The 15,045-nt window shown below is 40.4% G+C and overlaps 1 protein-coding gene across 2 annotated transcripts in view; it reads left to right on the top strand.

The window, feature by feature from the left end:
* Window positions 1-5,378: 5,378 nt before the first annotated feature.
* The window catches only part of ATF2 (activating transcription factor 2), a 30,834-nt gene continuing 21,167 nt past the window's right edge, over window positions 5,379-15,045 (top strand). Inside the window, exons 1-7 of one of the 2 annotated variants that reach the window (XM_053471547.1) lie at window positions 5,379-5,503; window positions 8,422-8,607; window positions 11,315-11,385; window positions 11,868-11,964; window positions 12,433-12,551; window positions 13,618-13,746; window positions 14,130-14,305. In XM_053471547.1, coding sequence (XP_053327522.1) covers window positions 8,559-8,607; window positions 11,315-11,385; window positions 11,868-11,964; window positions 12,433-12,551; window positions 13,618-13,746; window positions 14,130-14,305 — 641 coding nt within the window. In that variant the 5' untranslated portion in view covers window positions 5,379-5,503; window positions 8,422-8,558. Of the gene's footprint in view, window positions 5,504-5,556; window positions 5,761-8,421; window positions 8,608-11,314; window positions 11,386-11,867; window positions 11,965-12,432; window positions 12,552-13,617; window positions 13,747-14,129; window positions 14,306-15,045 lie in introns of those variants that run through there. The other variant, XM_053471546.1, reaches the window with a different exon arrangement.

Raw genomic sequence — 15,045 nt, 5'->3', positions numbered from 1 at the left:
AAAGTTTGGATCGCGATTTTGAACTTGAGCGCATGATCTTATTTTCCCTTTCACTGGCGACCACTGAGAGACCATGCTGACTTCTCATTTACCTCAACAGGACTTTACCCATCTGCACATTAAAGACAGTCACTGTAAAAACAACTCCTGTGGGTTACCTGCGGATTCAGATAAATGCTCTATGATATCCAGGTCACTTGCACCATTTACTGCACATCATGAAAACAAACTTTATTTTAACTGTGCATTAAGTGAGAAATGTGCACTTCCCCGGCAAAGGAAAATAAAACTCCTAAACAGCTTCGGCTAATTTTTATACAATTACGCTTTGTTCAAACATGTCTTACAATTAAACATATAGGTGGCTACTATACCTGCACCTGTTACAATGATTTCAAGCTACATCAGGTACAGCAACAATAGCTTTATTTTTCTTATTTTACTCCCAAGTTATTAAAACATTTTAGCTGCATCCATGAAGACAATGAAAGACAAAATAATATTTTTATCCGAATGGGCAAAAATAATAACTTTTACTGAAGAAGAGACCTCTGAGGTCCAAAAGGTTATGTAACTCTAGATCATTTTCTGTGGTAGCCCAATACAAGGCTACTTTGGCTAAAAACACCCTATAACAAAAAACAGTTTGTCGGTTACATTTACGGCTAACAAAACAAGTAATGTTTAAAAAACATATTGAGACATTTAACAGTTTCTCTATTCTAAAAGCAATGAAACAGTGCTAAAAAGATACACATTGAGACATTTTATATTTTGGTTATAATGTCTGTAACTCCGAAGCTGTACTAATGTACAGTGTGTGCCTGTCATTAAAAAAATATTGTTCTTTCCCCCGAGTCTCTTTTTGTCCTTTTTTCCCATATTCTCCTTCCACTCATATAGAATTATATATGGCAGCCCCTCTGCACCAAACACCACTTCCCCCACACAACACCAGCAACCCTTCTCCTTCATGCACTCAACATTATCTAGCAGTCCCTCTTCTCCACTACGCACAAAACTCTACCAGCTACCATCCAGTAACCCCTCTTCATCCCGCACACACTAACCACCCGAGCCTCCCCAGCGTGCACATCAGTCAATAGTCAATTTGTATATTCAGTCTGGGTGTACTACTCATACCCGGGAACTCTCAGGGTTTCACACAGTCTGTAGCAGACCTCATCTTATTCTACATTGCCAGGATCATATCTAAGAATCCCTATTGGTGCTTTTGCTTCCAGTATGTTACGGTTTATACGCTTGCTTGAATGCAAGTCCATCATATAAGTGTACCTCATTGAATAATGGCAAGTCAAGGTTTCCATGAGGACTGCAACTGAAGCCATTTGGTTAAGACATTTAGCGAGTCACTACATAGAATCTTCATGATAGGCTATTAAAGGGTTAATATGTCCAAAATCTTAGGGTCAGCTTATTTAGAAAGTTCCCAGGTATGCTCATACATCGCACCATGTGGGGCAACCAGCAGTATAAAGGGCAGAGGCTGGGCCGAGATACCCCGTGGTATTCACAGTGTACTATAAGGAAAGGCTTATAGAAAGGCTGTGGAGGATGTACTTCTGTGAGTGTGTATGTGTAAGCGTGCGTTTACAGCAGCATTTTTAACAACTTCATGACAATGGCTGTATTAACATTTGTTTTTACGGTTTTTTTTCACAGGTCCTGATATATATACTCACTGGCCACTTTATTAGGTACACCTGTTCAGTTGCTTGTTAAGGGGATTTAAGTGACTTTGAACGTGGAATGGTTGTTGGTGCCAGACGGGCTGTTCTGAGTTTTTCAGAAACTGCTGATCTACTGGGATTTTCACGCACAACCATCTCTAGGGTTTACAGAGAATGGTCCAAAAAAGAGAAAATATCCAGCGAGCGCCTTGTTGATGTCAGAGTTCAGAGGGGAATGGGCAGACTGGTTCGAGATGACAGAAAGGCAACAGTAATTCAAATAACCACTCATTACAACCAAGGTATGCAGAATACTATCTCTGAATGCACAACACTTCGAACCTTGAACAAGATGTGCCATTCTAAGAACAGGAAACTGAGTCTACAATTCACACAGGCTCACCAAAACTGGACAATGGAAGACTAGAAGATAGTTGCCCGGTCTGATGAGTCTCAATTCCAGCTGCAACATTCAGATGGCAGGGTCAGACTTTGGCATTAACAACATGAAAGCATGGATCCATCCTGCCTTGTATCAACGGTTCAGGCTGGTGGTGGTGGTGTAATGTTATGGGGGACATTTTCTTGGCAAGCTTTGGGCCCATAATACCAATTGAGCATCGTTTAAACACAACAGCTTACCTGAGTATTGTTGCTGACCATGACCACAGTGTACCCATCTTCTGATGGCTAATTCCAGCAGGATAATGCACCATGTCACAAAGCTCACATCAACTCAAACTAGTTTCTTGAACATGACAATGAGGTCACTGTACTTCAATGGCCTCCACAGTCACCAGATCTCAATCCAATAGAGCACCTTTGGGATGTGGTGGATGTGCAGCCGACAAATCAGCAGCAACTGCGTGATTCCATCATGTCCATATGGACCACAATCTCTGAGGAATGTTTTCAGCATCTTGTAGAAAATATGCCACGAAGAATGAAGGCAGCTCTGTATGCAAATGTGGGTCCAACCCGGTACTAGCAAGATGTACCTAATAAAGTGGCCAGTGAGTGTATGTCACTGTCACACAACATCCCAATATGTGTTCAGCAACATCTTCTAAGTACAGTGGTACCACCCATGCATGGTTTTGCCTGGCTGTTTGGGGGCAAAAGGGCCACATTTGGGGCATGTGCATTTTTCAATGTTGATTTGGGACATCTTCGACCCTGGACAATTCAATGTACCCAATAAAGCCATATAGTTTTGAAAAATAGACACCCCAGGGTATTTTAAATGCTGCTATTTAAACTCTTTCCATGCACCACATGCCTTCATCAAAGTTTGCAGTAGTATTTTTTGCGTGTTTTTTTGTCCACACATGTGGACAAATATTTGTTACAGCTCCTGGTATATGTCATTGTCAAACAACACCCTAATATGTGTTCAGCAGCATCTCCTGAATACAGTGATACCCCCATCCATGGTTTGTTGGGTTGTTTGGGGGCTAAAAGGCCACATTTGGGACGTGTGCATTTTTCAAATTAGAAATTTGACATGTGGTCATCCTGCCCCCTGTGTTATTTGGGACATTGTTGAACCCGGCCAATTCAATTTACCCCATCAAATCATACATTTTTTGTAAACTAGATACCCCATGGGTCTTTAACATGCCAGTATTTTAACTCTTTTCATGTGAGAATTGTTTGTGAAGATATAGCGCTAATTTTAGGACTTGCTCATAAAAATCATGTTTTTATATGTATATATATTTTTTGGGGGGGGCTTTTTTTTTTAAAAAAAAAATTGGAACTGGAAGAATTATTCTTATTTTTTTTTTTTTACTCCGCTAGGGAGCAGTCACAGTGCGTCCTGGGGTGGGTATTCAGTGTCTATTAAAGCTTCTAAAACGGCTGTCCTCCACCATACAATTTATGGAGTATGTTGATGCTCCGGGGTGGGACCCTGATCAGGGTGTTGCTGAATGTCTCAACATCAAGGCATTACACCAACGTTTTGGTAAAGAAAGTGATGGTAGATACTCCGCTTCGCATCCAGCCAAAACTAAGATGGCCAACCAGGATCTCCAACTTTCTGCTGCAACCAAGATGGCCAATTGGGAAAACCAACGGCAGGCTGCGCATGTGCGAAGCACAACTAAGGTGGCTAACCGTCACAGCTTGCGGCTGATATCACCATTATTTCTGCCCGCCCCAGTAGTACTATTTAAAGACACTTTAGCTGTCTTTCAGTTGCCCTGTCAATGAGTTTCTACCTCTAGTACTCTGGGCTCTGTATATCCGTTTGTGCTATATTAGTATTTTGACCATTGGCTTTTTCCTGATTATACAGCCTGCTCCTGCCCTTGACTTGTCTTTGACCTTGTTCCCTGTATTGGCGTTTTGCCTCTGTTGCCTGTATCTGGGTCATCTCCTTGATGCTGCACTGTGGATCCACCTTACCAGTCCGGCTCTCACTGCATTTGGTTACAAATATTAACAGAATGAATGAGATTCAAACCTTAATCAGTCCTTGGTCTTGATTTAGGATAGGTAAATGCCTATTCCAGGCATGTTTAAATTTCCACACTGTATTTACCCCTATCACATCTGCACGGAGGCTGTTCAATTTCTCTCTCACCGTCTCAGTAGAAAATAATATATTTTAAAAGACGGTGGTTAATCACTTTTAAGACTTTGAAAGAATTACTCATAGACAACAATAATTATGGAGAAAATCAAAGCTTTATTATATAATAGAAAATATTGTATGGATGGGGACAGGGACACAGAGGACCCAGCCCTAGACTCACTCATTCTACAGCACGCAGGAGAGGAAAACCTCCATTTTGGAAGGAAACCTCTGGGGAACTATGGCTTGAAGAACTGCCCTTCCCTTAACTCTGACTATATTAAAACAAAAAAAAACTAAAGCAGAAAAAACAATGCTGTATAAAAAAAGACCCACACTCTTTATAGAGCTCACGGATCATATGCTGGAATCCTGACATTAAAAATAAAGCAAGAAAAAAAACAGAAACCCAAATCACTCTTCAAAGAGTTCTCGGGTCTCTTGCTGGAATCCTGACACTCTTTTCAAGACTCTGCACGAGGATTAATAGAAATAAATAATCATTTGCATGCAGTGCCCTGGCTGTGCCTTCGGGGAATGTCAGAGCTGGCAAGAAATCTGAGCAATAGTCTCTGTAACAGATCACTGTCACTGGTGGATTCAGTAATGGGTTCATTACATGTTAAAGTCCTCTTTAAATGTCTGGTGCCTCTGTGGCATTGCATGGCTGTGCAAGCAGTCACTCCCAGCACCACATTCTGATTTCAGCAGTGATGGCCCATCCGTGGCAGCCACAAGGTAGCCTACCAGACTGGCAGAGAAGCCATCGTCAGCAAAGGAGAGTGGGATTGTTTGCCAGAATGCACGGGGGATCGGAAAAAACAAACATTCCCACCCAAAACGAGCTTAAACGGCTTGTCTGCCTAGCGGATATATGAGGAGTTATAAGAGCACAGCCTCGATTTCTATGATATATTAGCAGAAGCAACCAGCTGACCCATCCATACCGCAAACGGAACGAAACCGCACAGATGTCCACGTCGTTCCGTTCTCGCGTCAAACAGCATCATTGGGTCCGCCCTCTTAGCGCCAGCGCGGCCATCACAACTTCGGGCACCGCGCCATCTTACCAGTTCTTATTGGAATGACGTCACCCTGATCCAAGACGCTCCATACCCAGCCCTCAGCACCAGTAGCCACCAGCAGAGCCCCCGCCCAACTGTCAAGTCAGGTATCGCGATACATAACAGGAGCTGTGGGATTTGGCCTTGAGCGAGGTTCAGCCCTTCTGGGGGTAAGTTTGTAAACAGTGAGGCAGAACGAATCCAGAGCCGCATAGCCATCTCTTGTCGCGAGATAACGGAGCCTCGGAAGGGTGTAGGAGGCACGATGAGGTGGCATCCCTTACCAGTAGAGGCTCTGTCAGCCGGTGCCCAGTAATATGGCGCCGCCGCCCGACGGATCCCTGTAACGTTTGTATGAGTGTATGAGGCCGGAGCTTCTCATGGGCTGAAGGACCCTCAGGAGCAGTAGCCCCCAGATATATGTCAGGTAGGAGCGAAGGAATATCTTACCAAACATATGAGTGCTTCTGCAGGTTCCCTTCTAGCTGCCATGATGTCCGGTTACCAAGGTAGCAGCATCCTGCTTCTTCATTGAGACCCCTGGACCAAACCACAGCTGTCCCATTTTATTGCTATAGACCTTAGTAGGTCATGTATGGTCACTGCAGAATATGTCACCCACGTGTGACATTGCCATGGGTCCCCTTCATCGTAACAACAGGTATGTAGGCATCTAATTCAGGCTTAAGTCTAAAATTATAGCAGCTGTCATCACCAAAGCACACATGGTGACAATTTCAATACTGTCTTCTTGTGTGTCAGATGTGGCGTATAGTTTGACCCTAGATATGGTTGGGTTGCAGTATTAGGTTTGGCTTAGCAGACCCCAGTTGTGGGGTCCTATTTAATGCTTGGTTAACGTGACAAGATGAGGAACCTGTCGACAGCTCACTGTATAGTTAATGATCCCGAAGAGTATCACGTAGATATGGCGTTTGGGTTGAAAACCAATTGGTTTTAAACCAATGTTTGTGTGATCCTGAGCCAAATACCTAAATACTCTACAATTTACCCCAATACCCACTCACCTGTCTCCCCTATTAATAGGTTACAAGCAGTTCCCTTTTTCTTTTTGTCTCTATACATGTGACGCATGTACCACTCACAGGACAATGCGAAATATAACATAGGTAGCAGATTTTTTCCCGTTCATGAGCAAATCTGATTTTAGCTAAAATTACTAAAATTATTTTTTTTTCACACAACAAAGATGTTCTATGAGTCTTAATTCTCATTACACAGCGGCTCCGATACATTATGGTTACATCTGGTGGCATTGTACAAAAACGCTCCCGTATTATAAGATTTGTACACAGTCGCTTATCTGTTCTACGTGTTTGGTAAACACTTGCAGTTGTCTGATGTAAACAATACATGCGTCAATATTATTCCAGTTGAACCATGCAATAATCGCGTTAGACAAATTATTCTGCAGCCCATCCTTTATGTAGTCAGTTTTGCTTCTAGAACAAGAAACATTTGCATTTTTAGAAGAACTGGGCATTTGTCATGTATGTAGAAGGCCACGTGATTCAGTGATCCTCTTGCAGCTCCCCGGGGAGCGGCCACCGTGTCAGGACAGCCCAGCGTGAACAGAGTTGGATTCGGAGGCATCGTTAAGCCTGTTAGTGGAGGTTACTAAGAGCTGAGATATAAGGAAGTAATGTTATGGTTCCTGAACTAAAGCAGAGCTTTCTTAGATGCTTGAGCACACAATCAAATATGTGTGCAGAAGCACCGTGCTGTTGACTGATTATTGGCTTGGTACGCACTTAGCTTTTTGCCTAGTCCTGTGATCATTTGAGGTCATCAGCAGTGAAGAAGGCCATGGAAGTGGGCATAGAGGAAGCATCTTGTACTGTAATGTGTATTGCTAGTTAGTATCTTTAAGAACTGGCCTATAAGGGGGGGGGGTCATATAACTCCATTTAAACATCAACGCAACTTTATACATGCATGTATTGTCCTCCGTTCCAGAAGGAACTTTTATTTTCAAGTTGGAGCTTGCGTTTAATATGTGACTGGTGTATCACCATTCTCTGTGGGTTTTTGTTTCTTATCTCCATTATTCAAATCAAAATGCAAAGCAAATTGATTTCCTCAAATTTGTGGAAATTGTTTATTTAAGTACGGTATGTGGATAACCAGATATATATTTCTTTCTTTACAAAGGGGGGACGGTAGATAAATGGAACGGCCGTCCATCAGAACTGGTAGAGGCTAATGCCGTGAGGGGGTTTAAACATACATGGAAAAGGTATAAAGCTATCCTAAATCTAAGGATGGACTGAGTGGGTCTTGCCAAATTCTATGTTTAACCATAGACACATAGATATAATATACGTTTTTTTAATGTTGATGTCAAGTTCTCATAATGTTTTACATGGATCATTAGAGATCTAAATATCATGGTAATAAAGGTGATTAGAAGCAAAGACCTGCTTATGTTTTCCTCTAAGCTATAAACTTGTATGTGATCTGTTGGTTACCATGAGTTTATTCGCCGAGTTCAAGAGGGCGAACAAGGAGTGTTTTCTTTGTGCGAGAGCTTTTGTGTGAAGAAATGAACCTCGGTATATCCTTTGCCTAGTGTAAAGTACAGAAAAAAATGCAGCCAGGTGTCGGACATTTGTGCAAGCCTGGGAATACAGATACCTAAGGGAGCGCATCCGTTATTTCCCACTCTAATCCCCATCACCGAGCAGGCCAAGAGCAATGGATATGTTGTGTTCTGTGTTTAAGAAGTTGCAAGAAAGCTTTGACACTGTTTGCTGAAATACATAACATAAATCATAAGGTAAAAATAATCTTATATGATTGTTGCATGGAAGCTGCAGTTAAAATTGCATGAAACGTTTAGGAAAAGATTCAGTACAAAACAGTATCAGTATCTCTGTGATTGTAATTAGCATGTATTATCCGTTGTTAAAGGAACTCTCCAGCCATTGTAGGCACATTAATGCATATGATAGCTGAGAAGTTCCTTTTAAATATACTGTTGCCCTTGCAAGTACATGTGGGGGCTCTGCAAAATCCCCTGGATGCATTTGCCTCTTTCATCGACCTCCCTCTCGCCTTCTGTTTACAGTGCAGGAGATGTATGCAGCCAAACGCTTCTCCTGACACGTGGCTTACTTGCCAAAATTTCTTTGACTTTAGTGGGAGTGCTTTCTTACCATTGATTGGCTGCTTCAAGCAACCAATTAGTGGCACACAAACAAGACCATGCAGAAGATGTTCTACTGCAGCCCTGAAGCTGCCACGTCTTCTAAAGGTGAGTGCCTTTATTTGTTAACAGGTTCAGGAATGCATGTTAAAGTTATAATAAAGTACCGAGAGACTGCTCAGATGCCTTCACAAGTAGGTCTGGTGCAGGTTAGTTAATGTGGTCCAAAAGTACCAAAATGGACTGGCCATCATGTGAACTGCACTAGGACTGATGGGCTAATATATTGCAGCATTATATATATCCTTTAGTATGATCGACTAAAAGGAGGGTGGTATGAGAGGGGCCAGATTCTACATCTACAAATTGTTAACATGACTCTATTACCCAACAAGACAATAAAGAGTATAAAAGTGTTGTTTTTTTTTAACTGTATCCATCACCTGTACAGCTTTCGGCATCATTAAATGACTTTATTAAAACTATTTATGGTTTGTGCTTTTTGTTCTTCAATCAGCGTAATTCTCCGGGAGACATTTGATTTAAAAAGTTAAGAACCATTTTACTTTAACGTGAGAACGTTCAATGGACCGTGTGGCAGAATCTACATCACTGCTGCACTGCCCTGATACACCCCACTTTCTTCCAATTCCTCACTCAGTCAAACAGCTTTCACTGAAAGTGAGTAGTAATATACTTTTGGGGAACTAACCATGCAAATTGTGAGAATAGGAAGTTAAATCACTGATATACACATCGACCGGTTTATTTATCAGTCTACTTGTATTCTGCCTTGATCTCACCATTAAAATATCTGAGGCACACTACTACTCAACCAGTTTTCTTTGCTGAAAGGTAAATAGGGATGTATTCACTAGAGGAAGAATTGTCAGCAGAGTTGTGGTTTCAACTCCCTCACTTTGCTATACTTCATTAAGAGTCAACAATGGCAGGTGTCTCCGGTATGATGGGCTGAGCTGACCCTACAAAGTGCAAAATTCAATAGATGGGGAGACATCGTGCGTTATACAGGACCAGCCAAGCTCTACCTGCATGAGAAGCTCCCTGGATTTGAACCTTCATGATGTTTAGTAAAGGAAACCACAACTCTACTGTAACTGTCCCTGAATAGAGCACACAGTGTCCAAACATAAGTGACCGGTAACTCAGGTGAACGTTAATGGAATGTAATATACAGTGGAAAGACCTTGATCGCTCCTTGGTCTCATCTTTGTGATGCATTGTATGGTCAGGTTAGTTTAGTGTGGTCCACCAACGAAGAACATTCCTTTTAGTTCGATATTAAAGACCCTGCGTGTTGTAAAGTAAACACTTTGTAAAGCTGTTTGTGAAAGCTGAAGGTGTCAATCTGGAGTGCTAGTCTGTTCAGCATGTCCCGGTGGGGTTGTGCCGTATCTCGATCCTCTACCCCTAGTTGTACATGAAAATGCGCAAATGCAGAAGAACCGGTGATGCTGCCAGACTGAAGTCAGGAATAGTTGCCATTGGAAATGAATGAGATGCATTTCTAAGTGTAAATGTTTATTTAGTAGTATCAGGGCTTGCTTTTTTTGTAACTCCGTCCTTTTGTGATGGAACAAAATTTTAGATGGTCCAATAATTATTTCTGGGTATGGCTTGGGCAGTCAACAGTACTTGGAATGGTGTTTATAATAACACTGTTTGCATATAAGCCACAATGAGCACCATGCTTTCATATATACGTACACCTCTTTATGAACATGACAAAAAGGCTTTGGAGGTAGTTTGACGCCTGGTGGGGTTTGAAAATCTGGATTATGACAACATAAGAAGAAAACAGTTTTTCTGGCGAGGATCCATTTGACCTTTATAAACTGAGTGCACTCACCTAGATGCATTCTGATACTTGGCAGACACAATTGTGAGGATCATCTGATATTAGATAACTCCGCTTGCTTATCAAGTACAGATAGATGAGACTAATTATGTTGCTCCGCTGTCCATTGTGTGTATTAGTTGTGATTACTTCTTGTCACTACTTGTGTAGTGTTCCTTTTTACTGCAAAGCCCCTCGTTCCTTCTTTTTTCCGCTTTCCTTTGCAAACTTACGTTCGGTTTTGAGCAGTTGCTTCAAATGTTTTGCAGTTGCCTGGCAACATATCCTTTCCCTAATAATAATAATAATAATAAAAAGGAATAAATCAGATTATGCAGGTCAAACAATAGAAGATAATAGTGAATGTTTTATGTTCTCCAGGTAGTACTTGACAGCCCCATTAAATAATAGATCCTACTAAAGTAATGGCTTATGTCTAGCTTTTTGGGGATACTTCATAAAAGTTTAAGAACATACCTCCTTTCTTTGCTCCTCATCATATTAGGGGTATGATAGTAATTGTGTCCACTGTAGATAGGACACGTGGGTCATGCTGCCTTATACCACACATCGGTTGGTGCTCGGACAAGTTTCTTCTTGCAGTTGTCCACAGTGTACCCCACTTCTTCTGGGATCCCATTTCTCTTATACTATCTTAATATCCCAACACACTTGCCCTTTCTTCTAACCTCCTTGGTAAAACAAAATCACCCCTATAAAGTGCTTAAGCCCTAGATAGCTGCCATCTTTGTCTTTACTTAAAGATGGTCTTGCCTTATTAAACTACTGGGCTTCAATCAGCTTCCCCGATTGACAGACAAAAAGTATCAGCTATAGGTAGTTTGAATAAATGAATTTACTAGTAGTTTTGTTAACATTTGAAGATAACTGCACTGCTTTAAAATATTTATATTATTTTAAAACATATGTACTATTTTATGTTTCTTGTGCTTTCAGGTAAACACAAGGACCAGTGGAATATGAGTGATGACAAACCATTTGTATGCACTGCCCCTGGATGTGGCCAGGTAATATTACTAGTTTACCCAAATATACAAAATACCTGTGCTGGTTAAAAAGGTTTAAAAAGTGATTTTTATGCAAAGTTTGGAACGATCTGCAGGATTATTTCATTGGTTGCTATGTTAATGAGACCACTTTTCAAACCTTGCGCTGTAATAAGTATATTCATTAACCCCACCTGACTTTCATTAAACTGAAACCATACACCCCCAACTCATGCAACCTTTTTTTTAATGGAAAGACAGGCACATCTTACAGAAGTGGGGTCTTATTTAGTGATGGAACATAAATAAACATAACTGTTTTTCAAACTGGCAGACCCCTATACTCACTCGCTGCTAGATGGACAACCACGTTCAATATTGTTACTGGTCCTCTTTAGCTTGCTGAAACATCTCTAGGTCTTGACCTTAATGTTTTGTAAATATCCAAAAAAAATGTTGAGGTAGTTGCTGTTAAATACTTTTTTTTTTTCTTTTTCTTTCAGCGATTTACCAATGAAGATCATTTGGCTGTACATAAACATAAACATGAGATGACACTTAAGTTTGGGCCGGCTCGGAATGACAGTGTAATAGTTGCAGGTTAGTATACTTGTATGGAGCATTATGACATTAAGTCTTTTTAAGATGAGATATGGAAGTCTGAAGAAGAATGTGTTTTGGACTGGAACCAGCGGCAAAGGTGTATCTAAATTACTGTACTGCTTGTGTATATATATATATATATATATATATATATATATATATATATATATATATATATATATATATATATATATATATACACACACACACACACACACGATTATAGACCAAATCCTTTTGGTTGCATGAATATAATACGATGTATGATTAAGAAATCTGTACGTGTTACAACATTGTCCTTTAGAATAGCTGCTAGGTGGTTTGCTTACCTAGATATCTCTTTCAATAACTAATTGAAGAGTGCTAGGATGACAGAAAGCCCGTCCAGCTTGCATGGGATGTAAATCTTGCGGATTTGCATGTGTTTCTGTTTTTGTTCCAATTTGAATTCTCTCAAATTTTCAGATCAGACTCCAACGCCAACTCGATTTCTAAAGAACTGTGAAGAAGTAGGCCTGTTTAACGAGCTTGCGAGTCCTTTTGAAAATGACTTTAAGAAAGCTTCTGATGATGACATTAAGAAGGTATATGAGTGGGCAGAGATACTGTTGCATGCTCCTAAAAATGTCACCTGAAAAACAGACCAAAATGTTGTTAGCATTTTTATTTAATATATAATATAATATAATTTACATATTTACAGTGCCTTTCTCTTGTACGTAGAATGTACTTTTACCATCATGTATCCTTTTCTACTTCTCTTATAAATGGCTTATAATTCTGAGAGATGAGACGGAGTGCATATGTTGTCCGATATAATCTGTCTTTAGTAACAGACTGGATAATCACAGGTGTGTGGCCGTCTGCTGGGTACACACTATTAATGTGTAGCGTGAGGCATCGCTCCAGCAGAGAGCTGCATGCTAAAGGAATACGGTGTAAGGCTATGCTGGGCAACCCCCTGCAGGGTATCTCAGTGCATGAGTCCTGAGGTCCAAGATATTTAGAATGCTTGGATCTCCTGTGTCCTGCTGCAGTCATTAGGTTGTATGGTGAACCATGATGGAACACACTATAGCCATATGGCCTATACGAAAGAGCCAACCAAGCCTCTTCCTTTGTCCAAACGGTTAGTAAACTGGACAAAATGGAAATGGCTGTTGAGGGCAACAATGTTATAACAAGGTCTAAAGCTGATAGAGGTGGCTCCTATTAGTAGGAAGAGGACTTTGAGTTGCTGTTGCGTTAAACTCATCACACCAAAGTTTCAAACCTTTCTTCCAAAATAGATTGCCTTTAAGTATACATTGAGTGCTCCTAAATTCGGTAGAATACTGTCCCCTATTATTCCATAATTCGGACAAGTCTCACAAGCAGGGTTAAAATACTCATTAACCTTAACGTATGAGCTACACCTTACACTTTGTTCTAGAGCCTCTCGATGTTTATGGCTTTTGGGAAATCTACACCTGGGGATATTTTTATTCATTTCACTGAAGTTGTAATGTGGGGCAATATGATTGCATCTGTCACAGCTGGTAAACCAAGCTAAAGCTTTTGTAATCTCACTGTTTGGATAAATGTCTGGAGCTCACTGTGAAGATTAGATTGTCTGCATTTTATTTTAAAAAAAAAAAATACTTTTTCTAGATGCCCCTAGATTTGTCCCCGCTCGCGACACCTGTTATAAGAAGCAAAATTGAAGAACCAGCCATAGTAGAAACAACTCATCAAGACAGCCCATTACCTCATCCCGAGTCTACCACAAGTGACGAAAAGGTCAGTTTTTCCAGCGTATATAAGGCTGCTGCATTATTATATATGTTACTGTTTTAATAACGGTTACACTGGTTTCTAGCTGCAAGTGCAAAGCTACAGATTGCCCACTTATTGTTTTGCTGATAAACATCTATTTGAAAATGTTGGATTTGCGTATAATTGGAGTAACATTTTTTGTGATCTGTATCTCGAGTGCAGTTGGTGTTTATATTGGTTATGTGCATGGAGAATTGTGTCTGTAGGGTATATAATGTGTAATGTGGTGGAAATCCAGAACATGCTATCTAAATTTATATCCATATATTTGATATAAGGAATATATTTCTATTTAGTGTTCCATGCATACATTTGTATACCCTAAACATATTATTTCATATATTTAGGAAGTGGTATTGCCGGCCGCACAGCCCACATCTACCATAGTTCGACCTGCATCGCTTCAGGTTCCTAACGTGCTGCTTACAAACTCAGATTCAAGTGTCATTATTCAACCAGCTATACCTTCACCAACGTCCAGCACTGTCATCACCCAAGCTCCGTCTTCTAACAGACCGATAGTGTAAGTAAATATTTAGAGTGATTTGGTACCTGTTTTTTTAGACAGTTCTGATTTAGGTTAAAACGAGCCTAATATTTTTTTTCATGTTTACATATATGATATATGTGTCTGGTTTTAAGGATATATTTCAGCGCCATGTATTACATTTAAATCTGCAAAACATTGTAGGTGGAACATCTTAAACTTTTCTTCTTCTTGGTGACATCCTTTGTTTAAATTTCTCACTTGCTGTCTGTTGCGGCTCCTAACTTACCTAGGTATTGTGGATCAACTTGGAAAAGAAATCACAGGTTGATTCTCCAATTACAGTACCAAATTAAATCGGCACTGAAAGAATTACATGTAATCAGGCCATAATATAATATTAGAGTAGGTTTCATATGCCCCCCTTTCCCTTTAAACAATTTGCAGGTAATGTGTAGTCTCTGCATGCCTTTTCGGTACATAGAGCCGGTTTGTTACAATATACACCTGCTCACTTCAATATTAATGTCCACATGAGAACACAGGAGAAAAGTATAGTTAAAGTGATACCATTTATTGGCTAACTGAGAGTTTGATTGCGAGCTTTCGAGACCAAGTTGTTAGGTCCCTTCCTCAGGCATTCGACAGTTCATGTCTGTTTGGAGTGTAAGTGGAGAGGTTAATCACACAGCTTTGTCCAGTTGGTTCGGGAGGTTCTGTTGAAAATCCCGAAATTAGCCTTAATCTCTGTAATTTCTTCTTCTTTGTGTTGATGA

The sequence above is a fragment of the Spea bombifrons genome, chromosome 7, assembly GCF_027358695.1.
Source record: "Spea bombifrons isolate aSpeBom1 chromosome 7, aSpeBom1.2.pri, whole genome shotgun sequence".
NCBI lineage: Eukaryota > Metazoa > Chordata > Amphibia > Anura > Pelobatidae > Spea > Spea bombifrons.
The sequence above is the reverse complement of the archived record's forward strand: the minus strand, read 5'-3'. Positions and strand labels throughout refer to the sequence as shown.